This window comes from Pogona vitticeps, chromosome 3, assembly GCF_051106095.1.
Source record: "Pogona vitticeps strain Pit_001003342236 chromosome 3, PviZW2.1, whole genome shotgun sequence".
Taxonomy (NCBI): domain Eukaryota; kingdom Metazoa; phylum Chordata; class Lepidosauria; order Squamata; family Agamidae; genus Pogona; species Pogona vitticeps.
In genome coordinates, this window is record NC_135785.1 from 1,499,625 (window position 1) to 1,527,172 (window position 27,548).

The 27,548-nt window shown below is 50.1% G+C and overlaps 1 protein-coding gene and 1 long non-coding RNA gene across 2 annotated transcripts in view; one reads left to right on the top strand and one right to left on the bottom strand.

The window, feature by feature from the left end:
• LOC144587954 (uncharacterized) overlaps positions 1-27,548 on the top strand; it is a 494,427-nt gene that overhangs the window by 57,278 nt on the left and 409,601 nt on the right. The window lies entirely within an intron of this gene.
• CCDC50 (coiled-coil domain containing 50) overlaps positions 1-27,548 on the bottom strand; it is a 52,087-nt gene that overhangs the window by 12,862 nt on the left and 11,677 nt on the right. Inside the window, exons 2-9 of the mRNA XM_072996384.2 lie at positions 17,973-18,035; positions 15,946-16,075; positions 14,048-14,138; positions 13,557-13,677; positions 11,418-12,215; positions 5,226-5,344; positions 3,964-4,008; positions 1,707-1,811 (exon numbers count right to left, since the gene is read on the bottom strand). Of these exons, the coding sequence (XP_072852485.2) occupies positions 1,707-1,811; positions 3,964-4,008; positions 5,226-5,344; positions 11,418-12,215; positions 13,557-13,677; positions 14,048-14,138; positions 15,946-16,075; positions 17,973-18,035 (1,472 nt within the window). The remainder of the gene's footprint in view (positions 1-1,706; positions 1,812-3,963; positions 4,009-5,225; positions 5,345-11,417; positions 12,216-13,556; positions 13,678-14,047; positions 14,139-15,945; positions 16,076-17,972; positions 18,036-27,548) is intronic.

Consider the following 27,548-nt stretch of genomic DNA (forward strand, 5'->3'; position numbering starts at 1 on the left):
GGCCCCGAGAGGCCCTAAACTGGAGACAAGATGCTGAGCTCTGTGGGCCTTTGATCTGACCCAGCGCGGCTCTAACGTCCTTGACCCAGGACAGCTTTTATACAGCAACATTTTCGAATGCCTCCCACAGTCATAGACTTCTCGTTGGGTTGCCTCTGCTATTGTTGACATATTGCCCTCCCTCTTGCTTTTCAAAAACAAGGTTTCAAAAACAAGTTTTCATAGTGGCCCAGAACCATCATGGAGGGCAACGGGTACCAAAATTACGCTTCCATTTTAAGTCATCCGTGTTACAACTTCAACTCTGCCTCTCGTTTAACAAGGAGCAGCAACCGGGCCACCTCAAAAGTTTAGCCAAACCACACCTTTCAAAACATGAAATCAGAACTATATGAACCGTTAAAAACCATGGCCGGTAGCAATCAACGAGCAATCAGAGGGAAGTAAAACGAGGATTAGGTTGCGAGGCCTCAACCGACTACAAAGCCGGGGAAAGTGAAGGAAAAGCAAAATATGCTGCTTCTACACCTCCCCACAGTGCTTAAAGCGCTCTCTGAGGAATAGATCCGTGAAGGTGCTCCGTCCTCCAGGTGAGGTTTATCTGGAAGTCCTGGCAACTGGACTTCCTTCTTGTTAGGTTGAAACGTTTCGCTCCTCCTCCAAGGAGCTTCTTTAGACCGGACACCAAAACACAACAGGAGCCACAGAGTATACGCAGTTCCAATGCAAAGAGGAGTGTTCGGAGCTCTACGCTGGAGAAAACAAAGAGCCACTAAATGGCCCAGCACAGGAAGGGCAATGGCTCAGGAGGACCACAATCAGCAGCGTTCCTTCCTTTGAAGGACAAAGGACACTGATTCGATGACCAAGATGTACTTACACTCCTCTGATAATCCAGATGGATTCATTTTGGACCCAGAAGAGGGGTCAGGCAGGCCATACATGTGAATATAGAAAATCTCTCACTCAACAGGGGTGGAAGCCTTAGAAGGATCACCACCAAAAACACAACTGTTAACAACCACTAACCACCCATGACAAGGGGTGGAGAAGGACTGCAGAAGTGGAATTATCCCTCACCCCCAAATCCTTTGTCCTCCTAACGAGCCTATTCAGACCAGGGGGAAGTGGAACCAAGGTGGAGGAGATATGCAGGGGCCTCCTACCAACTCTCTTCAGACCGAAGTAGCTACTCGGAGGAGGAGTGGAACAGTTTCAGCCTAGTAAGAAAGAAGTCCAGTTGCCATGACTCAACTTCCAGACACCTCTGGGCAGTCTACAAATTAACCATGCAAGCTATTGATCGACCACCACCCCTCCTTCCCTGCAAGCTGGGTACTCATTTTACTGACCTCAGAAGGATGGAAGGCTGAGTCAACCTCGAGCCAGTTACCTGGGATTGAACCCAGGGTTGTGAGCAGAGTTTTGACAGCAGTACTGCAATTTAACCCCTTTGCCACGAGGCTCCTACTTCAGGAGAGCAAACCTTTTCCCGAGAAACAAGATCCTTTCCCAGAATAAAAGACTTGGCTTAGTGCAAATATATTCTGCTCACCCCCCTCCCCAGTGGTTTCATGGTGATCTACTGCTTTGAATGGCCCCTGGAAGGGAGAGAACCACCTCACTGCTCCTCCAGGGGAAAAGCTCTTCCCTTCCTGTCTGCCCTCTTGCTGGGCAAAATGTCCAGCCAATGAGTCTCTACCCACCTTCCAGCCCGGATCCTGCCTTTTCTTCTCAGCAAACAATTTTTCCTTCTCTCTTGCTTTCTTGTACGCTGCCTTCTCCTCCGCCATAAGGAGGCGAGCTATTTCCTAGGAAGACATGAAAGTACTGTGAAGGACCTCCCTCCAGAAGGTTGGGATCATGGCAGCTTCAGCAAATAGGCCCACCGAGCAAGCGACTGGGAGGTGACCAGCCTTCCACCGTTGGGCCTCACTGGCCAGCTGGAAATAGAAGGCTGAGAGCTCAAGGAAAGTAGAGGGTGAGGGGACCCATGTTCCTACCCAAACGTCTAAACAAGGGACCAAACCAAGACCACGGCGGCTTCTGGCAAGCACCGAATGAATCTTCAGTGCAAAAATCCCACAGGCCTGACTCTTGTCTTTCCCCTGGCCTCATTTTCCGGCACCTACTGTGGGCTCTCGGTCAGTTGCTCTGTTTCTACACCCGTTTCAAAAACAATGCAGCTGTTTTAAATAGCACCAGGTTAAAACCTTCTTATTTTCCCAACGGTTTCAAATCTTAGTATTTTCTGCTGGTGAAAAAGTTTCACCCTCCTGCTTCTACTGCCCTGTGGATAAATGTTTCCGTGCATTTTTAAACGACCCTATTTCCACTTTTAATTTGTTTGCACACTGCCCTGTAATCAGTTTTTGAATGAAGACACCAAATTCTAACTTAAATGGTTGTTGTGGGTTTTTCAGGCTCTTTGGCTGTGTGCTGGAGGTTCTTCTTTCTAACGTTTCGCCAGTCTCTGTGGCCGGCATCTTCAGAGGACAGGAGTCGGAACTCTCTCTGTGCTCTCTGTGGGATACAGTAGTTGAGTATATATAGCTGTGGGATCAGCTTTTGTCCTTTTCAGGAGATTGGGTGATTATGGTGGTCAGCGTGTTTTACCCTCAACTATCCCACAAACTGCACCAGAGAGTTCTGACCCCTGTCCTCTGAAGATGCTGGCCACACAGACTGGCGAAACGTTAGGAAGAAGAACCTCCAGAACACGGCCAAACAGTCCAGAAAACCCACAACAATCATCAGATCCCGGACATGAAAGCCTTCAAGAATACATCTAACTTAAATGTTAGCCAGCTAGACTAAGATGTATTGATGCATCTGAACGATGCTCCAGGGTTCGGTTCCCTGTTAAGCACTGCCAAATGCTGGGTGGGTGGGTGGGAGTCAGGGGTGAACTTTCAAATGGGGAGTAAATCCAGAGGTGGAACGCTTTCCTAAGCAAGAAAGGTCCTGGAGACTGTTGTGCTCGTGGAAGGAAAGCAGAGATGGGGCCAGCCTGGCCTCCACTGGGAGGGAGTTCCAAAGTCTGAGAGCAGCCACAGAGGAGGCTTTTCTCCTGTGTCCCTGCCAAGCAAAACTGTGAAGCTGGTGGGAATGGGGAAAAAAGCCTCTCCTGATGATCTTAACAGCCAGGCAGGCTCATAAAGGGAGACACGGCCCTTGAGATAACTTGGACCCAAGCTGTTTAGAGCTTCTTAGAACCCGCTTTCTGCACCTGCCTCAGAAAGCATCGCAGTGGGGCACCCGATTGGGGGCTGGGGGATTTGGGCACTAATGCCCCCAAACAAGCAAGCCAAGAGGGTCTCTCTTTGAGAACATCGAAGCAGAGGATGGTCTGCAAAGTTCCTTCACCATCCTCCAAAACGCAGCCACATATTGAGGCAAGAACGAAGAGTCTCGTGGACTCCTGTCTACAGAAGCATCTGCCACAGAAAATCCCGAAAAGTCGTTCGGACACTCTTCTTTCCTGCAAAGGAACCACCTCACCCGACGTCTCCTGAAGTTTTCAGATAGTATTTATATTTATAAACTGCACACGTATATGTATATATACCACCCATCTAGGAACAGCCACTACTCTGGTAGTAGTTTACAAGAATTGCATTTTATTTTATTTTATCTTGCAAACTAAATGAGGCACCCCAGCACTTCCTGTGACCCTGGCAAGAGGCCCCAGGCTGAACGCTGGGGCTTGGCCTTTGGGGAAACAGGCCGCCGGATGATAGGCTTTCCAGCCAGCCAGAGAGGACACGGCAGGGCAAGAGCGGCGGAACCAGGAGAGGGGAGGACAGCTAGAGGCAAAAAAGATGCGTGCAAGGCTCCATGAGGCTGGACAGCAAACAGGACGTGAGCAGAAGAAGCATCCAGAGGTGGAGTGCCCCTCAGCTGACATGGCCTATACAAGAGGGAGCGCTATGCATGCGTGCACGGACACATGAGCCCACCTACCTCATCCTGAGCCACCTGCGCCGCCCTCTTATCCACCTGGCTGGCCTAAAGGGAAAAGAAGGAGAAGCCGTGAAAAGCAGCAGGAAGTTGGGCGGCCTTGTTTGGGTCAGAAGAAGGTGGAGGGTTAGGGGTGGCTTTGCAGGAGAATTCCGCTCTTCGTGTGTGTGTGGAGTTCTCTGGGACTCCCGTCCAGGGACAGCTCTTCCAGGGGAGGCTGCTCTGGGTGTGCCGGATTATAATTCCCAATGCACACGTGTGCGCACACACACACAAACACACACATCCTACTATGTAGGAAGGCACAGAAGAGCACACACACCCCCCCCGTGGGTCATGAACCGGGAGGCCTGGGCTGCGAGGTTCATCAGACATTTGTGAGAGGAAAAGGAGGAATCGGTGCTGCTTTTGCAAAATCCTGTGAGGACAAGATGATTAAGTCTCGTAACCAATTAGTATATGTATTTTGTTAATTGTTTAGTTGCCATAAGGAATTTCAGGGGATGTCTGAGAAACTAAAATAAGGAAGTACCAATCAGGGAGGTGCCCTATTGTACTGACAAAAAGATTCAAGTGAATAGTCCTAGCTTAATGGGTCAGTTAGAACGACCGCAGGGAGGTGAGGGAAAAGAAATATAGGCCAAAGAAAGAAGAGCCTGGGGTCTAGGTAAAGAGGGGAGTGGGAGATCTAGACAGAGGCGGGACTTCTCGTGATCGGTTTAGGCACACCGGATAGGCTGCACACCTTGGAGTACCTGACCAATGGGGGAAACGAGGGAGGGGCCCTGCAGCCCTTCGCGGTCGTGTTTTAAGTTAATGAATGTCTCTTCCCATTTAAGAAATAAACCAGTTTCAGCACAAAGCAAGCCGGTTTTCAGCAGAATCTGAACCAACGGATCCAGGTTACAAGGATGTAGACGCCAACTATCCATGAAGAAGCCCTTGCTACCTACAACCAAGACCTCTTTTTTCTGCCAGGAACTTTTTAAACAGAGGTCAGGGGCGCTTCCGTTATGGATCTCCTGTGCTGTGAGGAGGTCAGACTGGAGGACCTCCGGAGTGCCTTCGACAATTCTACGAAGTAACTGTAGACTTCCCAAAGGCCCAGTCACAAAAGAGAGAGTTCCACCCCTGGAAGCTGGACTCTGAACAGGACAAGTCCTGGACTGGGAGCTGGGGAAATTATTTCACGGCTCCCTCACCCCCCACCCCCTGGACCCTCTCTCTCTCTCTCTCTCTCTCTCTCTGGGAAACCTCCTGCTCACCAGCAGCTCCTCCTCTTGCAGCTTCCGGGCGATCTCGGCATCGTACGACTCCTGGTCCTGGGGAGGGACCCCACGGGGTTTGGAGTAAGTAGCTTCTTTTGTCCCTCGAGGTTTGGTTCCTGCAAAAGGTAAGTTCAGATGTTTCCTCCTAAGCAGAGGCTGAAGGGCGGCCAAGCCAAGGTCCACGTCAAGGTCATGCCAGAGATGACAACGAAATTGACCTGTTAACTCTGCTCACTACTCGTCTCGCTTTTGAGAACCGCTGGGTGTCAAGGGTTGCTGGCCAGAGCCCGGAAGCCCGACACTTTGAGCATGTCAAGACGCATCATGGCCCTCTCTACCCAGCCGACCGCACTTTGCCAAGGTCTCAGCCAAAATGCCGAGAGCCCTGAACCATAAAAAGTCCCAGAGGGGCTTTCTCTGTGCGAGGTGTAGGACCTTCCACTTTGCCACTGGTGGAAGCTTTCAACAAACCCTCCGTGAATTAATCAGCTTCACTGGGTATTGAACAGAGGGTTGCAAGTTTATATCTGGACAGTGGAACCAGTGACCTCGGGGGCTGGTGAGTGCTCCAACACTGGAGGCATTCAGGAACACGGGTGGTTCCGCTCCTTCCTGGCTGACCGTGCTGGGGGACAACGGCTCGGCCCCATGGCGTTTATGCCATGGGGTTCCTCAGGGCTCAATACTGTCCCCCATGCTGTTCAACCTCTACATGAAACCGTTGGGGGAGTTCATCAAGAGGTTTTGGGCTGAGGAGTCAGCAATATGCTGACGACACTCAGCTCTACCTCTCTTTCCCCACCAATCCAGGTGAGGCAGTCTCTAAGCTGAACTCATGTCTGGACCTGATAACGGACTGGGTGAGGGTTAATAAATTGAAGCTTAATCCAGACAAGACAGAAGTCCTGTTAGTGGGGGTTCGTCGGACAGCTTACAGGGCCATCTCCCTGCCCTGAATGGGGTTACACTCCCCCTAAGGGACAGGGTCCGCAGTCTGGGGGTGCTCCTGGACCCCAGTCTAACTCTGGAGGCCCAGGTGGACTTGGTGGCCAGGGGCACCTTCCTGCAACTGCAGAAACTGTTCTCCTCAGAGACACCCTCTTCAAAGGGAGAGAACCAAGGTGGCCCGGCAGCATCATTAACACCTCTGAATCAAGTCACACTAGAGAAGGACCACAATGTCTAATGATGATAATCTCAGAGCAAAGGGAGAAGACGTATTGGTATATCTGCTCTCAGCTTGCATAGTCTCCAAAGAAAACACAAAACCCCACAAGATATATCCTGCTCTTCTCGCTTTTACATTACATACATTAGGCATCCTTTGGTCTCGAGAGACTATGGTTAACGTTCTCTGTATGGAGGACTTAGAACAGTGTCTACTGTGGCTGAGAAGGCCAATTCGAGAGTAAGACAATCCCTTCCACACTGAAGACAAATACAATCTGTCCCCTGTCCAGCTCCCTGATTTGGCTGGTTTCAGGACTGCCTCTTTGCCTCGGCCTGCTGGACAAGGGTCTCTTCAAATTAGGAGAGGCTGTGATGCACTGCCTGCCTCCAGGCTGAACGCTCAGATGTCAGGTTTTCCCATCTGTTGAGGTCTATTCCTAAGGCCTTCAGATCTCGCTTGCAGATATCCTTGGATTGCAGCTGTGGTCTCCCTCTGGGGCGATTAAGAACATGAGAAAGTAAGAGGAGCCCTGTGCTGATAAGGCCAAGGGCCCCTCTTAGTCCATCTCCCTGTATCTCACAGGGGCCCCACCAGATGATGCCTCTGGGAGCCCACGGGACCACTGGAGACTTGTCTCTTGACAACCCTTCCCTTCCTTCTCAGCCTGGAGATGATACTTCCCCATCATGGCTTGTCACCTGCAAGGGGACCTTTCCTCCAGGAGCCTGTCTCACCCCCTTTTCAAGGTCTCTAGATGCCAGAGGCCACCCCCACGTCCTGTGACAAGGAGTTCCACAGACTAACCACACGCCGGGTCAAGATATGTTTGGTTTGGTCTGTCCTCCCTCTCCCAACACTCCTCTGGAGCGGAGGTCCCCGGATTCTGGTCTTGTGTGAGAGGGCTCAGCAGGCACAACCTGTTTTGTACTATGCGAAACAACGCAGTACATTTGCCTTCTTACGTTGTCATCGTCCTTTTCTAGAGACACAAGAACAGCGACCCTACACGGTGAATCACAAACAAGAGACATGAGCTGAACCACAGCCTTCCCGAAATCCACTCAGAAAAAGAAAATGGGTCACCCCGAGGGAGAGATTCTAAACTGTCGGGACACAAAGCCAATCTACGCAGGGTGGTTTTCGGGGCAACAATTGGAAGCCACTCCCTCCCTCCCCACGTCTGTAAGTGGGTCCTGACATCTCGTGCCAACATGATCCGCCATGGATCCCACCTGCAAAGGTCTGGCAGGAGCCATTCTGGACCTCCCCTGCTCCTCGCTCACCTAAGTCACAGCAAGCGCAAACTGCCACCAGAGAATGTCAAATGTGTGTGTGTGTGTGCGCGCGCGCGCGCACACACACACACCTGGGCAAAAAAGCAGACTTGGTGTTTCTATTGTGGATGAGCTGCTGCTTCTGGACTGCGCCCCCTCCTCCCCGCTGCCACGCAGCCTTGAACCCTCAACGGGCTAAGGAGAACCCGCAGGTGAAGAAGGAAGAGATCACAGTGTTCTCCCCTTCCGGAGAAGCTAGCTGGACACTCGGCTCCAAGCGATCCTCTCCCAGTGCTTTGGCCACGTTCAGACCGTGCCCTTGGCTTGACCCCCTCCCCAGAAAGCTCTCCTGCAGCCTCACCAGCTGAACAGCAGCCCGGCTAGCCCCGGCTGAGTCTGGTGGAGGAAGACCCCACCTAAACGCCAAGATGAGAAACAGCTTTTGGCCCTTCAGAGCAAGAGACAGAGGGGGTGCCGAAGTCTTCCTATGCATCTGGGCAGCCTAGCCCTCGGGATAAGCCGGCCCAGCCGAGGAGACCCAAAGGCATGTGTTTCCTATGCTGTGACATAAAGGAAACCCACTCAGCTCCCCATTCTTACTCTTTTAGGTTACCTCGACTCCACCGAACCCCACCTTCCAGCCAAGAGCGAGACAAGAAGGGTTATTTCCCCCCCCCCTTCACTGATGTCTCCATGTCTTGCAGAAAGTGTCTATGCTCAGAAACGAGCGCCCTGTCTTTTGGAGAACCCAGTGTGCCCACGCATGCATGTGTGCATGCACTTCGCGTGAACACAAAACGGATTGGCTAATGGCTCATAAAGCCCCCCCCACACACACACACAAACTCCTCCGTTGCTTTTCACCTTCAGACCTGAACGCAACACAACAGGTGAGGCTGCCGTTTCCCACAATTTGCTTGAATGGCATTCAAGCGTCATTTGCTCGCTTTGGCTTAATTCACACCAAATCTGCGGTTCTCCTTCCCTTGTCCCTTTGCCACCTCACAGCCCCTTGTCCTGGCAGGCGAGGGCGAAAGGAGGAAGTTTTCACATCTTTGACCCGGCAGGGTTGAGTCGGAGAGGGCATCAAAAAGAGACGAGAGCCATGACCCAGGCCAGCCGTTCCCTGGCGGACAAAACGGGCCAGAGATGCCGCCGCGGGAGTGGAAAGGAGCAGCATCTGGTGCGCATAAGGAGCGCATGCCTGTGCTCCCGTTCCCAGGAAAGGACTTTATGAGTTTGCTCCCTGCCAAAAGAGCCCATCCGTGGAACCTCTCTGCAACTCCCACGCATGCTTGGCAAGGACCGGGTGGCCATGGGGGAGCCAGCTATGATTAGCGGCCACAGGAAGGAAAGAGAGGATATGAGCACTGCCGGCTTTTAGAGATACTTTGGCTATTTCAAGCCTGAGCGTCAGCCCAGACAAAACAAAACCGGCGAGGCAGTGAAAAAGGAGGGGATGGGATCTCGGATAAACTGGAGGAACACAGGAAAAGCCCCAAATGTCCCTGGGGTTAGAGAGTCGGGAGAAGGTGGGCTGCCCTCTCGTTTCAGCTACTTGGAAGCAAGGAAGGAAGGCAAGCAGGAAGACAGGAAGGCAAAGAAAGAAAGAAAGAAAGAAAGAAAGAAAGAAAGAAAGAAAGAAAGAAAGAAAGAAAGAAAGAAAGAAAGAAAGAAAGAAAGAAAGAAAGAAAGAAAGAAAGAAAGAAAGAAAGAAAGAAAGAAAGAAAGAAAGAAAGAAAAAGAAAGAAAGACAGAAAGAGAGAGAGAAAGAAAGAAAGAAAGAAAGAAAGAGAGACAGACAGACAGACAAACAAACAAACAAACAAAATGAGGAAGGAAGGAAGGAAGGAAGAGGAACAATTTGTAAGATAGGAAGGGAGGGAGGGAGGAAGAAACAGAAGGAAGGAAGGTACAGAAAGAAGGAATAAGAGTTAAGAAAGGAAGGAAGGAAGGAAAGTTAAGAAAAAAAGGAAGGATAAACAGCTAGAGAGACCCTTGTAGTTTCACCTTTTGTTTTCCTGAAAGGGGTCCTCAGGTGACCCTCCTGAGGCCCCCAAAGTGAACACCACCCCCTTTTCATATGTATGCATCTATGAAGTCACTTGCAGAGAAAGAACGAGAGGCCAGTATCCTTTTGCAAAGTTCCACCTTTGCAATGGGAGTGATGCCACCGGCCGTGGGAGGCTGCTGATCATTAGAGGTCCTTTGGGGCATGTATGCTCGTCTGTGGCTTCATATCTCTGAACATGAGGCAGGGACATCCCATAATAATAATTTTAAAAGGAACCTCTGGGTCACCTCCTGCAACCACGGATATCACCAGCATCGCCCCATTCCACAGGTGAGAGCTACTCAATAGGATACCAGCCAGCAGACTCTGGACGCAACATTGGGCAAGGAAAGAGCTCCCCTCATGCTTACACACACACTCCACTTACCTTCGCACAGCTTTCTTCCTCCACGCAACGATTACATTAGGTTCCAGTTGCAATGGAACCCAGCGGGCATGGCGGGTGGGGGGCAGAGCTGCACACCCACACAGGGGCGAAGCCATGCAAGAGAGAGAGGTGGAGCCCCGCCCAGCGAGGCTGAAAACTGGAGGGTGCCCTTGCCCATTGGGCCAGTCCTTAGAAACGCCCCAAAGGCTCGGCCCCTTTTGTTTTCAGAGGCAGAAAGCCACTGAACTGCAGACGCATCAGCCCACCGGTCAGCTGTACTTGTAGCCTCGGGAACCATTTTGAAAGCAAACCGACAAGAGTTTGCACCTTTGGAACCTGGAAGTGTCTAATCGACCTCTAAAGCCACCCCTCACGTTCAAAATCCTCCACCTTCCTTTCTTTCAAGGAAGCACATTGCTTGTTTCAGGTTTTCCTAAAAAGCAATCCATTCAATCTCTCATTCATCTCTTATCTCCCATCTCTGGGAGCTTAAAAACACCATAGACTACCATGCTAAAACTAAATAATAACAATAATAGGAATTACCCTATGAAACAACCATATCAAAATAAACCTTGTGTAACTATTTAAAAGCACTTCATTTAACTTCTTAACTTGTGGCAATTCATTGCCAAGATTTACACGGATTCCAAGATGCCAGTTAACGAAACAGGATTTTGGCCACCATGGGGTTTATTTAATCCTCTTGGCCATGATTTTCCTACATGCATACTATTCAACAGCCGTCTGCAGTCTGCTGGCGTTTTAGGGATCTGGATTTTTCTACCGCAGCCAGTAAGGCGTTCAATTTCTCTGTAGGGGAAAGAAAGCGAGCGGAGAGGTCTCCCTGTGTTTGCTGCAACGCTCTTTTGCTTCCATGCTGAGAGAGACCTCGTTTCTGCTTGGGGGGCAGCAAATGAAACGCCTCTTTGCCAAAGCCCCAAACATTTCAAAACAAGGACAAAAGTTCTCGGCTGCAACTTGATTGTTTTCCAAGGCACACGGAATATATTCTCAACGGAAAGTACCGAGCCAAAATTAGACACAGACACTCCATAAAAAGCACCCACAAGTCTGCATGTTTTAATCTCTTCCTGGCTAAGACCATTTCTCTGGCCCCCGACGTCCTCCTTCAAATGGAGCTGAACCTTCTCTTTTTTTCCACCTTAACAAGAGCCCCTGAGGAGGAACCCTTTGGACAAAACTCGAAAAAAGGGAGCGCCAGGGATCTCGGAGGAACAGAAACGGCGAGGGGGCCTTCCCTTCACACCTCTCCAGAGATCCTACACCACCTCCCTGTTACCTGGGTGCCGGCGTCGTCTGGCGTCCAGCTCCGAGCTCTCCCCGTAGTGCGAGGCGGGCGTCCCGTCCCGTCCCCTCTCCCTTTCTCTTTCTCCCGGCCTCCTAGGGCCTCGCTGGGGTGGCGTGTCAGGGCCACGTCGCCGGCGGTCGTGGGAAGAAGACCTGGAGGACGGCCTGTCCTGGTGGGGTGGGGTCCGTGGCCCGTCAGGACGCGGGGAGCGGCTGGGCCGCCTCCTGGACCGCTTCTCCTCCTGGTCCTCAATGTTTCCATCGGTCGGCTTCAGAGACTTTTCCGAACCAGGCGACTGCCCTTCTCGATGCTTGCGATGCCTGTCGTGGGCCAGGCCGGCCCCTTCGACCTCCCAGTCCACAAGAGGGGAAGCCCTGGGGGGCCTCTCGCGGCTGCGTGGCCTCCTTTCTTGCCGCTCGCGGCTGCCGTGGCCGGCCTCCCGTCTTGGAGGCGAGGTCTCCCGCAGCCTCTCCGCGCTGGCACTGGGCACCTTTCCCTCCCTGCTCGCTCTGGTTCTGCTGCCGCCTCCCTCCAGGAGCCCATCCTCGGCATCCTTCCAAAGTTTCTCATGGCTGCCGGCCTTCTTCTCCCGCTGCGCCTCTCGGGGATGTCTCCGGCCACCCCTGGCCTTCTTCACATCGGAGGAGCTCCCCAAAACCTCCAGCTCAAGCCCCTCTGAAACCAAAGGGGGCCCCCTCGGGTCATCCCTTGTCTGCCGGGGTGGCCTGTCGGCACTCCCAGACCGAGAAGGCTCTGACGGCTGCCCGGTGGGGCTACCAGGCTGACGGTCTGAGCACAGGAGGGAGGAAATAAAGAAGGGAGGCGGGTTAGTGACACACACATTAATGGCAGGCACAGGCTTCTGGAGCGGCATGCGGCACAACTGGAGGGATGCAGAAAACGGGAGCAGGTCAAGGAAGGCAGCTAGGCAGGCGAGGGGGAAACATGGCAAGGAAGGAAGGAAGGGAGAGAGGCCGGGAACAGAACTGGAAACACACGAGGACTGGGCACACACAACCACACCATGGGCGAAGGCTGGGCGTTGCCTGAAAGCAAGTGACAACGTGGATCCAGCCCGTTCAGCCAAGCTTGTTAGTGCAGGAGAAACGTTTGGTGGAATCATTAGCTGATTCAATGCAGAGCTGCTGAGACATGTTGGGAGGACATGGGGGACGTTTCCTTCCACCTGCCATTTGAGAGGGTGGGGAAGAGCCTCGGAGAAAGCAAAGAGCCCCAAGATCCCAAGGAGAGCCCCAACAGGCAGAACCGGAAGAAGGAGAGAGAGAGAGAGCATGCAGAGATGAGGAGGCAGATTCCACCCGGAGAAACCAGGACCACCACCCGCAGCAGCGAAAGAAGGCCAATGTCCAGATGCCATCCCAGCAGTCATCCTTGGGGCTGTGGCTCTGTCGGTCGCAGAAGCCCTTTTTCAGAGAAGAACAGAAGATCCAGAAAGCAGCCCAACTTTCCCGCAGGGTTCAGCCATCTTGGACAAAGGCGATGGAGGGACCGAAGAGCACGACAGCCCGCCCCGGCCAGGGTGGTGGCACGCCTGTCTCGTGCGCCCGTTCTCCTCCAGCAATGGTGTCCTTCCTGCCACGGTGCCGCCGCCGCCACCATCGAGACCCTCGGGCTGTTTTTCCAGGCCAGAAAAGAGGAATGCTCACCACGGTGAGGAAAGCGTGGAATCAGCGCCAGAGATGGGAGCCCCCGCCTCATTTCACCCCCATTGATTGCCACTTGAAGAGATCACGATCAAGGCCTGCATTTTGCCCGCAAAAGCACTCAAGAGCCCCACACACCAGACGCTCAAAACGAAGGAAGGAAGGAAGTGTGATGTGTGTGCATTCCAAAGGAGCCCTACAACCCAGGGGCAGAAGCACTAGCTTTGCCTCTTTCTAAGAGGGCTTTCTTCTCCTAAGTCCCTTCTACGAACTGTTTCTCAAGCTCCCTCGGGTTCAAGAAGTAGCGAGAGAGCTGAGGAAAGCCAAACCAGACCCCAGAGCCGCGGTGACGACACGGGCCTATCCCTGCCTGTCTCTTAGCCAAGACTTTCCGGGTGAGAGGTATGGACCGCAAAGTCAAGCCAGAACCCACGGCCCCGGCTGCTTCCCTCTCGCCTCGGCTCACCTCTGCTCTCCAACGAGTAGCCTTCTTCTTCGTATGGGCTGGGCCGCCCTGCTTCCGGCGGAGGTTTTTTCCTCCTCTTTTCCCCTTGGAGCTCCTTCTGTTGCAGGATCCGAGCAATGTCCTAAAGGGAGGAGGGGGTCAGAAGAGGAAGAAAGAGGTCACGGATCAACTTTCCCGAGAGCCTCTGAAGTCTTTTCCCACAGGGACGGATTCTTCCCCAAACGCCCAGGCGCTCCTCCGTCAAGGGAGGCACCAGCCCAAGAGGCCTGGGTTGCAAACTCCACCGCGTGGGAAAAGGCTCGGTCTCGGGCCGTGGGCGGCTCCATCGGCCCCTCGTCCTTCAAGGCAAGGGTCCAGCAATTGTGTGTGTGTGGTTTTTGTTTTTAAATTTGCAGAGTTACAGGTCAAAATCCCACCCTGGGACTTTAAAAAACAAAAAAACTGGCACAAGATGAAACACATTCCTCTCTGCCCACAACCTTCAGGTTTACCTCATCGTCCTCTTCCTGCCGGCGCCGCTGTTCTGCTTCAATGACCAGCTTGACTTGAATTTCCTGAGCGATCTCGCAGTCCTGCCGCTCGCTGAAAAGGGGGGGGAGAGGAGGGAGAAGTTAGCAGAGAAAAGGTGCAAGGGAAAATGGCCCGAAGGGCTCAGGCAGCCGGTCACCCCTCCAAAGTTTGATCTTCTTTCCAATTTGGACATCGCCCCCCCATGAGGCCCTTCAAAAAACGTAGTACAGCACATTCCCCACCCCACCCCAAAAAAAGCCAAGCCAGGACCCTTCTCGGCCCTGCTCCCTTCAGAACCAGGGAAGTGAACTCAGAGCTATCATCACACAAACCAGGGACTTTAAGGGAAACCCCGGAAAGAGGGACCAGACCCTGGGAAAGCCAGATGTTGAGCCCAGAGCTTGAGAACCCCAACACGGCCACTCAATCCACCCTGAAAAGGAAGCATCCCGGATGGACGCTTAGAGGTGCCAATGACCCAAACGTGGCAGAAATGGTCATTTAACAAAGCAACCATTAATCTGGCCACCACTACCCAGGAGAGCAACTGAAAATCCAGGGAACTGTGGTTTACTATAAAGAGGCTGGACCCTGGACAATCCAGCATTTATCCCTTGACAAAACTAACTTGGTCACAAGCAGCTCCTCCCTAAGAGGAGCTACAGAAACTGGGAGAGGGAAGGAGGGAGGGAGTCTTGTATCACGTGAACAAGGGGCCCCCAAACAGGCCAGCGTTTATAAACCAAGAACAAACCCAGTTTTATAATCCTGGTTTGTTTGGGAGCAGAACACCCAGATTCTCAGTTCAGATGACAACGCTGGGCATGCCCCAGACACGCAGGGTTGCTACTGAAATTTTATTTTTCATTTCCCTGACATTCCCTGACTACCATTCAAATATAAGCACAAGTTAAAAAATGAACAGGTTGTCTTGCATTAATGCAAGTCTTAATTAAAAAGTTCCACTCTACAATGACATAAGTCTCAACTGCAACAACATCTGTTGAAGAGATTTAATATCAGCTTCTTTCAACATTAACTGCAGCAACATCTGCTTTGCGATTGCACCAAAAATTACACCAAGGTAAAAACTTCAATTCAAGTAAACTCTGAATGCTAACAAATGACACAACATTTTTGTTATTGCTTTAAAGGGATGCTAAAAATTATACAGACATTCTATCTAAACTGGTTTCTCTGAAGCCACATTATGAAACTTAGTTTTGAAACTGCAATAATAATCAGATGGTGCAGAGTAGAAAGTGCTCACTGACAGCAGCAAAACTCATTTGCAGCTCTTCACCGGGTTTAGAAGCAGACAGAAAGTCCATTCCATACACAGGTAAAGGTAAAGTTTAAGGTTCCTGTGACAATTTGTCCAGTCCAATTTGTCTGACTCTAGGGCACGGTGCTCACCCCCGTTTCCAAGTCGTAGAGCCAGCGTTTGTTTGAAGATAGTTTCCATGGCCACGTGGCCAGTGTGACTAGACATGGCACAAATCAAATGGTCTCTGTAGCCCAACTTTCCCCCAGCTGGACTGCCGCTTCCATCTAACACAGTGGCCTAAAGACTTGAGGAACCGAATTGAAACAGCGACACACCATTGATATGTGTGTGTGTGTGTGCGCGCGCACGCACTACTTAGAAGAATTTCCTGCCGTAGCCCAGGGGAACAGATATGAGCTGTCCAGAGGAGAATTCTCAGCCCCTCGCCAGACTACGAATCCCATGACAATTACAAGAGGCAACACTGGCCAGCAGCAGGTGGCTCTCCAGGTCAACGGGCAAGACTCCTCCTCCCCACCCCTGGCTGGACAGGATGCCTCCGGGGAGGGGCCCCTTGAGCTGGGACCCAGCAGCAGCACCCGGCCCACTCACAGATCTTTGTGTTGCTTCTGGTTGCGGGCTCGCGCCTTGCGATCCTCCTCCTCCTGCAGCTGCTTGGCCATCTGCAAGTCATGCTGGACGAGGCGGTTGCGCTGGACGTTGGTGGCCAGATGGTGCTCAACTGCAAGGGGAAAGGAAGACAACGCCATGAAGACCTAGGCTCCTGGGGTGGGGTGGGAGCAACTGCAGAGGGGTGGTCGCAAGAGGAACCCACAAGGTCAGCGCTTTAAGGCCACCGATCTTCTCAACCTGGGTCATTGGGTATGAGGGTGGTCAAAGGTCACGGATACCCAAGATTCCAGTTATTTTGCAGCTGCCACACTCCAGGGAAAACATCTGCAGATATCCATCCATCCATCCATTCTCTCAGTCCATCCATCCATCCATCCATCCATCCATCCATCCATCCATCCATCCATCCATCCATCCATCCATCCATCCATCCATCCATCCATCCATCCTCTCAGTCCATCCATCCATCCTCTCAGTCCGTCTATCCATCCTCTCAGTCCGTCCATCCATCCATCCATCCATCCATCCTTCCATCCATCCATCCTCTCAGTCCATCCTCTCAGTCCGTCTGTCCGTCCGTCCGTCCGTCTGTCCATCCATCCATCCATCCAATCTCTCAATCCATCCGTCCATCCTCAGTCCATCCATCCATCCATCCATCCATCCATCCATCCATCCATCCATCCATCCATCCATCCATCCATCCATCCATCCATCCATCCATCCATCCATCCCACTGAGAAGGCTCCGTTCCTCGCCGCAGATGTTTTCCAGGCCTCTCTTTGGTGACCACTTGCAACAACGCAGCCTGAGATGATCGGGTGACCCAGGTGGTAGATCCTAAGACAGTGAGAGAGATGCTCCAACAAATACCAAGGTCCCAAACGAGGAAGGGCTTTATATGTTAACACCAGCAGCTTGAATCTGGCACGGAAGCAGGCAGGGTGCTTGCCGGGGTCAGGAAGATATGATCAAATCTAGAAATGCCCTGGCATCCACATTTTGCATCGGCTGCAACTTCCATGCCAGTTTCAAAGGCAGCCCCACGGACAGAGCGTTGCAGCAGTCAATCCTTGAGACTGCTGACGCATGAATGAGGGTGGCCAGCGATTTCCTGCCCAGATGGTACTGTAAGGCCATCCAAATCAAAGTACAACAAAACAGGCAGATCGCAGCAGTCGAGTCATCCATTTCTGAGCCAGGGGTGTGCGCGCGGGGAGCTGGCACCCATCCACCCACACGACACACTGGACCTCTGAGCAGAAAGCGACCAGCTGCTCCAACAGTGCTCCCTACTACGCTAACCCAGCATGGAGGAGGCTTGTTCTCCAGACTCATTTCCTCCCATCTCTGCTGGTTGTTAGAAAGCCGAGCGTGGTGCTGGGTTCTGGATTCAGCATCCACAGAATGCTTCCCTGCATTCGGTCTGGGTGCTTTCTTTGTTCCCCAAGTCTTCCGGGCGTTAAGACAGGCCGGTGGGTTCCCTCTTTCAAGCAGCCACACTTTTAATTCCTTTTCTGATCTGCAGAAAATTTCAGCCCATGTTTTAACGTTTCTTTAACCTGTTATAACATACGATACCATTTCAGTCTTTTTTAAATGGCCTTCCTTATCACATGTACTGTTTCGATTGAGTTGCAGTAAGCTTGTAAGTGGTTTTGAATTATCTGCACAGCAGAAGCTGGAGATAAACACTTCCATAAATAAATGATGGGCTTGGAATATGCTGATATTTTGGAAGTCACACTGATGATCGAATTAGATTTTCCACCCTCGGGGGAATGATGGGTCTCTGCCTTACCCAAAATCAAGTCAAACTGGCCTGGAGCAAAAGGCATACAAGATACAAAAGTGCACAACATATGAGGGCATAACACTGAACACACACCTCACAATGATTATGCAAATGATATGCACAGTTGTATTTGAAATCTAAAGAAGGATACCTAATGGAAACAATATGGGCAGGGAACAGAATCTAGTTCCATCTGTCTGATAAGACTTACTTTCCTGTTCTTGCAGGCTGTGAGCAAGCGTGTGATCCTCCAGGACGGCAAAATCTCGACACACTGTGAGAGGCAAAAAAAAAAAAAAAAAAAAAAAAAAAAAAAAAAAAAAAAAAAGACATTTATCAAGACGAGGAAGAAGAGGCAATGTAAAAACAGGCAAGGAAACTGGGGTTCTCCCGTCACGGCCCACAAGTTCCTCTTGGGACCAAGGCAGTAGAAAAAAGAGGCTCTCCCCCAGTCTGTCTGTCTGTCTGTCTGTCTGTCTGTCTGTCTGTCTGTCTGTCTGTCTGTCTGTCTGTCTTTCAATGTCCAGGACAGAAAGGGGGTCCCTTTTAAGAGGGCGAGGGCACAGCCTGCCAGCGCTGAAATGTTACCCCTGTCAGAAGGCAGCTCTTTGCTGTGGAGCAGCGCGAAGACGAGGACGGGAGCCTGCCCTAAAGACCAGAGCACCTTATGTTTCTGCTCGGGTTCTCACCCGCCCACCCACCTCCCACTTCAGGGGGGGGGGTCTCGACAAGGAACTCGAGAGTTTCCAAGGCTAAAGCTTTGATGGAATGGCAGAAGAGAAGTCCAACAAGGACGCAAGAATGGGACGCTGCTTGGCTCTCATCATCTCCACAGAAGATGAGGTGACAAACTCTGGGGGAGTCGTCACCCGCAAGGACGCAGGAGGAGGTTAGGCGTTCCCCCGCCCCCCGCTCTGCCTCGCTGTCTGTAATGTGTCCTAAATGTCTTGCTCCTTTTGAGAAACAAGTCACACCGACACAGCAAGCCAAGGAAGACATGAAGAAAGACACAAGCAACCCATCCGGTGCTTTAGATGCTGAAGGCACGAACTGCCCCAGTTCAAGACAAATCACACAATGACACGAATAGCAGATTTGTACAAAAAGGGGCTCTGGGTTTTGTAGGAGACATCATTCTTCCCAATCGTACAGAGAACCCCAGATATTTCCTCTCGTTCTTACCACCCAGGGGAAGGTCCTTGCATGCGTTGTCCACCCCGCAGGAGGACAAGACAAGGAAGGCTTGACAAGCCGGGGGGAGGAGGAGGAGGAGATGTAACCCTGCCCTTTTGATCCTGCTGAAGCATCAGCCGCTAGAGATTTTTAAACCCTGCAAAGCACCAATAGGCGTTCAACCAGAAGAGGGAAGTCGCCTTCCTGACTTTTCCAAGGAACGCACCAGAGTGGCGTTCGTGCCACCCAATACTTGAGCCAAACCATGTTCCTGCAGAGGCGTGCAGAGGCAGCTGTAGGCTGGGGCCCCTGAAACTCTGGACGGGACTCTAAATGGGTGCCACCTGGCCAAAGTTCACCCAACTCCACTGTTAAGTCTTGCAGCGGGTCCCGATTGTACCGGCTCTATTTGTACAAGCTTTCATCCCAATCAGCAAGTGTTTGCTTTGCCTTTCTCGGCTGCTGGTACGGTCCTTTAGCAGACATGCGTCATTTCTGATCGTAAATATACCACGCAAAACAAAGCAAGAAAACAAAAACATGGGGCATCTGAAAAGGCTAACTATTGTATTTTATTGTGAGCTTTCGTGGACACGTCCACCTCCTCAGACATATGGAAACAGAATGAAATGCTGAATGAAAGATCAGTTTCATACTATATACTGATTGACTCTTGGATGTACGCTACAGTTGCATGCAGTAACTGATGGCTTCTGTTGTTCTGAGGCTCTGTTGTAAAAATTCCTCAGGAGACAGAAAACAGACACCAGGCCTGGGCAAAGATGAGAGGGGAGAGAGAAGGGTGGCGGTGGGATTCTGGAGCTTGGGGGGTTCACTTAAAACTCAAGATGGAGAGAAAAAGAGAGTTATAAATATAAAGGTGAAAGAAGCAGAGGAATCCTGTGTGTTAATGTAGGGAATATGGACCGCAAAGTACATACATGGTCAAGGGAGGTGTATCATCAAATTATGCGGTCCCCATCCAGAGTCACAACAGCTGGCCTCCTCCAGTAGGAGAGGGAAAGAAAACATTTATTTATTTATTTATTTATTTATTTATTTATTTATTTATTTATTTATCTGTCTATCTATCTATCTATCTATCTATCTATCTATCTATCTATCTATCTATCTATCTATCTATTTATTTATTTATTTATTACCCCGCCTATCTGGTCATTTTGACCACTCTAGGCAACTAGAGAAATCTAGCTACGAGGATCTCTCAAAAGACCAATAAACGCCCATCAGCCAGGAATGGCTTTGCAGGCCTGTGATTATTATAGATTATGGACTTAATCAGTTTCTCTTTTAATGGGATAACTAAATGGATTATTACAGGAGCATTTAATTGTTCTCTGCTCCAGGCCTTTGGGATACATCATACAATACAGTCCATTCTCTTCCTATTATTATTATTATTATTAAAATTTTAATTGAGCTGCACTTTAAATTCTGCCGTGCAATTCAGGAAAAGTAGGTTTTAAATTCCTCCCCCGCCCCCCCGAGTAAGGTGGGCGAGCGCAGCAATTCTAGGAGGCAAAGCAGTACTAAAGCAAACAAACAAAGACCCAGCAATAATAAAGCATCTAAAAGGGATATGCTCTCAATGTTTTCAAGTCACACAATGAGAAAGGAAAAGTAGAGGCTGTTTCTGGTGAGCATTCAAGGTAAAAGGACTGGGAGCAGTGGTGGAGGAAGGGAAAAAGAAGCTGGGTGCTGAGGGACCTGGTTTGGAGAACAAGAGGCTGGGTTTGGGTGTAGCCAGGGTCGATTACAAGGCTCTGAAGGGCCCTGGGCAAAAAAAAAAATTGTTAATAGTGAGGCCCCTCTTCCTCCTCTGTCCCTCTCCCGTACCTTCTACCTAAAAAGGTCACACAACATGAGCAATGTAAGTGAAAGGAGGAGGAGGAGGTCTTCTGAGAAGAAGAATTTTACAAACACACCATTTTAAGGCATAAGCTCGGTGTATCGTGCCAATGAGCAGAAAATGCATAAACCTTGTACAGTGGTACCTCGCTTAACGATGATAATCCGATCCAGGAAAATCGCCATTAAGTGAAAACATCGTAAAGCAAAATTAAAAACCCCATTGAAATGCATTGAAACCCGTTCAACGCGTTCCAGTGGGGTAAAAACTCACTGTCCAGTGAAGATCCTCCATACGGCGGCCATTTTCGCTGCCTGTATAGCGAGGGATCCGTCCCTAAGCACAGCAGGGAGCAATTTTAAGCAGCCAGTGGCCATTTTGAACACCCAACGATTAGCTGTTTTTGATCGTCGTAAAGTGAAAATTGGTTCCTGAAGCAGGGAACCGATCGTCACTAAGCATAATTCCCCCATTTAGACCATTGTTTTGCGATCGCAATTGCGATCGCAAAAAGATCATCGTAAAGCGGATTCGTCATAATGCGGTGCAATCGTTAAGCGAGGCACCACTGCACATTGTGCCAGCGCCCTCGGTGCCTCCAAACAGCTTCCCTTGTGCCATTTTAACCCTCTAAGAGCCTCTCTCTCTCTCTGCCATCTTCACCCCTAAAACCGCCTCTCCATGCTGTGCCTGCCACTGTCCACTCTGCTGGGCCAGGGGCCTCAATGACGTGGGCGGTGGGAGAAAAGGCTGTGCGCGCCGCCCTTGCTCAAAGGGCGGGAGGTCACGCAACACGGTCCCATCCCATGACCTTAGCACACGCAAGACTACAAAGGCCCGGCAAGCAGAAGGACATCATCACCACCATTAACATCACGTGGGCCCTCTGAATCAAGCGGCCCTGAGTGTGGCACAGCGTCATCGTTTCAAAGTTGCCAGAATCAGAGAAGCCACGATCCGGTGCAACTTCCAGAAAGGGGGGAGCTTTTAAAGAGGAGAGAAAGATCCAACGGGCAGCTCATCCACTAGAAGCGAACTTGCACAGAGGGACAGAAATGCTCCTTTCCACCCCTACGAAAGAGGCTGGAGCTCGGAGGCTGGGGGGGGGGGAAAGGGGGCAGACAGGCTGGCAACCCTCTGAAGGGAGATACTCAAAGCAGCAGAATGCTCCCTGGTCACCAAGGAGGCTGATTTCGTGTCCAAGGAAGACTCTGGTTGCAAAGCAGCCTGCCTCTCGCAAGAGCTTGAAAAGTTACTCTGCTTTTTTGGACCCCAACTCCTGGGACTGCACAGCTGTTGTCCAACCACTCTCGCGCGCCACCCCCCACCCACCCACCCGTGACCACTTCCCCAGGTCTGTGAGGTCCTTCTAGAGGGAAGGCATCCCACGACGTTTCCTAAGCCAAATGCCCAAAGGAGTCTGTAGAGAAGCCAAAGGGGAACGGTCCAGGAATGGCTGCTTTAAGGCAGCAAATCTCGAGATACCATCGGTTATGCACCTTGCACAGATGTTTATTTGCTGGTTCTGAACAGAGAGAGAGGTAGGGAAATTCTGGATCTAGCCCACGTCCGCAGTCATCAGCTTGGGTGGCTTTGAGGCTTCCCGCTACAGGAAGCGGATGCCTTCCCACTTCTGAGAGACCCCTCCAGAGTGTGTTGCTGTAGCAGATGCACTTCAAGGAAACCACATGCCAAAGCAGCATCGTTTGGGGTGAAAAACAACACGCCCGGTCCAGCAAAGCGCTGAATGAAGCACAAAACCCGTGGACCTTTCCAGTGCTCTGTGCAGGGGGAGCAGTCCATGCCAGCCTCTCATGCTAGGGCTGGTGTGCTTCTTTCTCCTGGAAATCTGCTTATCTTGGAAGGGGCAAAACAAGCCACAGGTCTTAAAACTGCAAACAAGGAAAAGGTGGCTTCCTTTTCTCTCTTCTGAAATGCACCCCATTCCCTTGAAAAGCAGGCACCCTTTTGTCCACAAACAGAGGGGAAGAGAAAGACGCTTGACTTCCGAAATGAAATGAACGAACTCCACAAAAGCCCACGGGATCGGCTGCATTTTAGAGCTAGGCCTGCGAACACTGCCAGGAGGCAGAACCAGAGAGAAGCTTGCTAAAATGAGAACACGAGCCGCTATTGGGATAAACGTCTTCAAGTCCCCCTGTTTAAGAGCCACGGACAAGATTTTTGCCTATGATGATGATGATGATCATGACTGATATCTGTGCATGACCGTGACATTACAGAGCCAAAAACCTGCGACTGTTTATTGTTTACTCACAGAGTTTACCTTCTCCTCTAATAACCTTGGGCCGTTTTACCGCATCAATTTTTCTGTACATTCCCAAGGGTGGGGATAATAAAAAAAAAATAGAAATGGTGCAAAATACCGTACCAAATTCCCAGAATGGACAAGAATTCTGATGGTGTTAACAGATCAACAACCGCAGAGCAGATACCCAGAAAGACCTATAAATGGCAGGAGAAGAATCGTGCCACCTGGTGCCACAGAACAGGGTTTTACTCAACCCCCGTATGAATTTCGTGGCAGGAAGGAGGCTATACCAGGTGGGACAGGCATCCATCACAGGAATCCACCCACCCATCATGGTCCCCCCTCCACTCCGATTACTTACGAACAAGCATCAGTCTCAAGAGAAAACAAAGTGCCTCCCGGATATAAACACAAGGTATATGATTTGGGGTTTTTTTCCCCTATTGCAAAAGGGCTAAAACAGCACCTCTCGGAGGCACTTTCAAGCTGGATGAAGAACGACACGAAGGGTTGGAAAATCGGGAGCCTGCTAACAGCCAGGGAACATGGGACGCGCCATCCTGCACGGCAGCTGGCGCCAACTTAGGACCTCTTTCCTCCCACACCTCTTCGGTTCCTGATCCAGACGGTGGCTGGACCAACTTGACCAACCACACCCACAAAGCGCTCCGGCTTTGCTAAGGTTAGATTTACAGCTTATCGGTATCCACATTTGTTTGTTTGTTTGTTTGTTTGTTTGTTTGTTTGTTTGTTTGTTTGTTACACTTTTATATCACGCCATCAGGCCTGGGGCCACACTGGGAAGGGTACCACAGAGAACCAAACGCAAGGAAGGATCATAAAACACAAGGCGACAAATGGATAGGAGATCATAAAAATAAAATAATGAACAGAACAAAAACTCAGAAATCAACTACACTAGACTTAAACTGACCATCGAATAAAATTCAAAATTAATAAACAGAAAATATTAAAAACAGGCAACGGTTGACAAGGGTTAAGTACGCAAAACCAGCGGTTATTAGATGGAATGGATTGAAAAGCCAGCCTGAACAGAAAAGCTTTCAAAGACTTCTCGAATGTTACCATGGAAGGGGCCAGGAGAATTCCCGACGGAAGTTCCTTCTACAAATGGGGGGCAACCACAGAAAAGGCCCAGGTTCCTATTCTTCCAGCCCCTCACAAACATTTGGGCACCCATTCCTGGGTCCTTGGCCTGGGTCCTCTGGGGTCAGTGGTCACGGGGTCAAAGGTGAGATGAGCCTCCTCTGACTTTGGATCATTGACCCTGAGCAGCAGCCTTGCATCTTCGCCGGGAAGATCAGGAGGTTAAACAAGGGGTCAGAGGCACAGGCAAGACCGAATCCCCAAAGGGACCACCAGCGAGGGAGGGGCTGGGGAAGGCAAGTTACCAGCGCAAGACCTTGAATCTAGGTCTATAAGGTGAACCACCTGAGGGGCTTAGCAGGGGCCGCGAGATGATCTATCCACCATACCTCCTGGAGACAGGCTAACTACAGTGCCCGGACTGTGCTGGAGACTTGGTGTCTCTTGATGTGAGAATCAGGGAGGAGGTGGTTCAGATGTGAGCCAATCTTTGAATGCTTCACTTAAAAAAAATCTGCAAAGGTGATCTAGCGCTAAACTAGTATATTGATGCAATGATTCAACGCTCACCTTGTTTGTTAAAAAAAATGTCGAGGCACTCTAGGGACAGAGCGTTTCTGTGGTCCTTGAACATCACACCCCCAACGGCTTACATCATCACAACACTGTCCACAGGCAATTTGGCACAATGAAAGAACTGATCACACATGGGAAAGGCCGTTCAAATCATTCTGGCTTGACTACAGAAGCTCCCACCAGCAGAGGAGAAAAAAACTCTCCATGTCAAGAACAAAAAAGGGCCAGATGGATTCGGTGCATCATGTGATCACGATAAAGTAATTCAGTGCATCATGTAATCACTATAAAGTAATTCAAATTCATCCTTTAAATAAACTGGAGCAAATCCCATGGTATTTGACTATGCAGCCTTGTGCCTTCACTCCCTCCCTGCCCCATCTCTTCCACCCAGCCCTTTCTGTCATAGCTCTCGCATGCCATCCTCCACATCTAATGCTGCCTTTGCCATCACTCCCATCACCACCACCCCTGGGGAACATGACGCCACCAGGATATATAGTCCTTCCCTTTGCTTTCTCAAGGGGGGCAGTTCCCAACCGTAGCTCCCCAGTCCAGAGGTCACTGGACTACGAATCTCCAACGCCCACTGGCGGCATGGTCAATGTCTGGATCAATGGGATTCTGGAAGCTCCGATCCACCCACATCTAGGGGCCCTAAGTGGGAGAATACTGCTCTCGATAAAGATGGCACCATATCCCAGCACTGGGGCATGCACAGATGGTAAAGGACATGCTTTGCACACTGGGAGGTGGCTCCCAGTTCACTTATGGCGGCTCCACTGAAATCAGGGTGGATGAAAATTGATTTGTTTATAAAATAAAAATTTTAAAAAAATTAAAATGAGAGTTTTTACATTTAAATTGGATTTTTTAAATTTAAATCAAATTTATTTTAATTGTGGGAAACTTCTGCTTAACGATTGCAGCTGCATTCTGTTCCAGTGACGGGCATACACTCCTGGCAGGAAGCGGCTGCTGCCAGCAGGCGGGGTAACCCTTTATTCTGCCCTTTCTAGAGGAAGAGCATAAGATCAAAGAGTCATTTCAGTCAATCCTAGTTGCAACTTGGTAATTAGTATCCTTGGAAGGACAGATCCTGAAGCTGACCCTGAGGCTCCAGTACTTTGGCCATCTCATGAGAAGAAAAGAGTCCTTGGAAAAAAACTTGATGTTAGGAAAGTGTGAAGGCAAGAGGAGAAGGGGACGACCGAGGATGAGATGGCTGGACAGTGTCTGCGAAGCAACCAACATGAATTTGACACAATTACAAGAAGCAGTGGAAGACAGGAGGGCCTGGCGTGCTCTGCTCCGTGGGGTCACGAAGAGTCGGACACGACTAAATGACTAAACGAAAACGAAATTAGTATCCTATCTGAATTCTAACAAGATACTATGTAACTCATGCTAAGTCAATAAAAAAGAGCTCTCAGGGTGTTACCGGTAGGCTCCGCTGGCAGGGACATCGGTTGTTGACTCCTTTGTTCTAAGGCAATTAGCCTTCCTTTCTTCCGTGATCACCCACATTTAATGACATGCTTTTGGAGGAAAAAACTATCTAAAGAGAGTTTTCTATTTATGACACGCTACATTATAGTTTCAAAGTAATTCAGCATGAAATAGAACTTAGTTATGTGGCATGAAGCTGTAGATTCAGACAATATTTTTGGTAAACTTAACCAAAGTTATCCAAGCTGAGATAAAATGCATAAAAATGGGATAAAATGAACAAAGTTCAAGAAAAGACTGTAATTCCATGGTTGTTCTGCAAATCTATGTACAAACAACGAACACGTTGGTGTTTAAGCAAATACAGGAATATGTATGCTATCTAATGTAATTGTTTTAGTTAAATGAAACAACTTAAGAAGTTCTCCCAAATATGAGTGATTAACCTGTGAAACTAAACTCGGTTTATTTATTTATTTATTTATTTATTTATTTATTTATTTATTTGATTTATATCCCGCCCATCTGGTCTGGTCGACCACTCTGGGCGGCTGAGATAGCTGTTTTACTAATCTGATCCTACAGTAAATTAATTATTTTATTTCTTTTAAAATATTTTTACCCCTTAGTATTTCTTCTCTCTCCTTAGAAAGGTCCGAAAGAAAACCCATCTTTGTCTGTTTTCAGCCACCTTTGCAACTTGCAGATTCAATCATGAGACGTGGGCTGATAGAACTTCCAGATGTACATCTGGAAAGCACCTGGAAGTCCGTCGGTGAAGCGCTTTTAAAAAAATAATATGCCTGTGTCTCCTCACCACTTCCGCCCCCCCCTTTCAGGTTAACAAATATCTTTAAAGACCAGTGAAAAGCAGGGGGGATGGATCAATCACCACCAAAGGAAGACGAGGGAGCAAAGAAACCACTCTCCCCACCATGCACCCATCAGCTTAGTGGAGGATGTGGTTACGGTGAATGCTGGAGGGTTAGCAAAAGTGGGGGGGGGAGAGAGAAAAGCAGAAAACGGGAGGTATTTATAACCCTTGGAGCAGGGGGAAACCCAAGAATTCAAGAACACAAGGGGGGGCGTCATTCTAATGGAAACTAGAACAGGTTGAGAGCAAAACAGAAGTAGTTTCTTGTGTAGATACCCAGTAGGCTGTACTGGATAGAGTCAGAGGTTAGGACTCTGGGGGCCTTGCCTGATCCAAAGGTCCCTCTGCCTGCTCCCCTCCATGGACCCCTCCCATAAACAGATCACTGGCATTTGAGATCATTGGGGATCAGAGGAGGTTGAGAGCCTCTGATAGCCCAGTGGCCCCACTAGACAGCTGTTTCCTT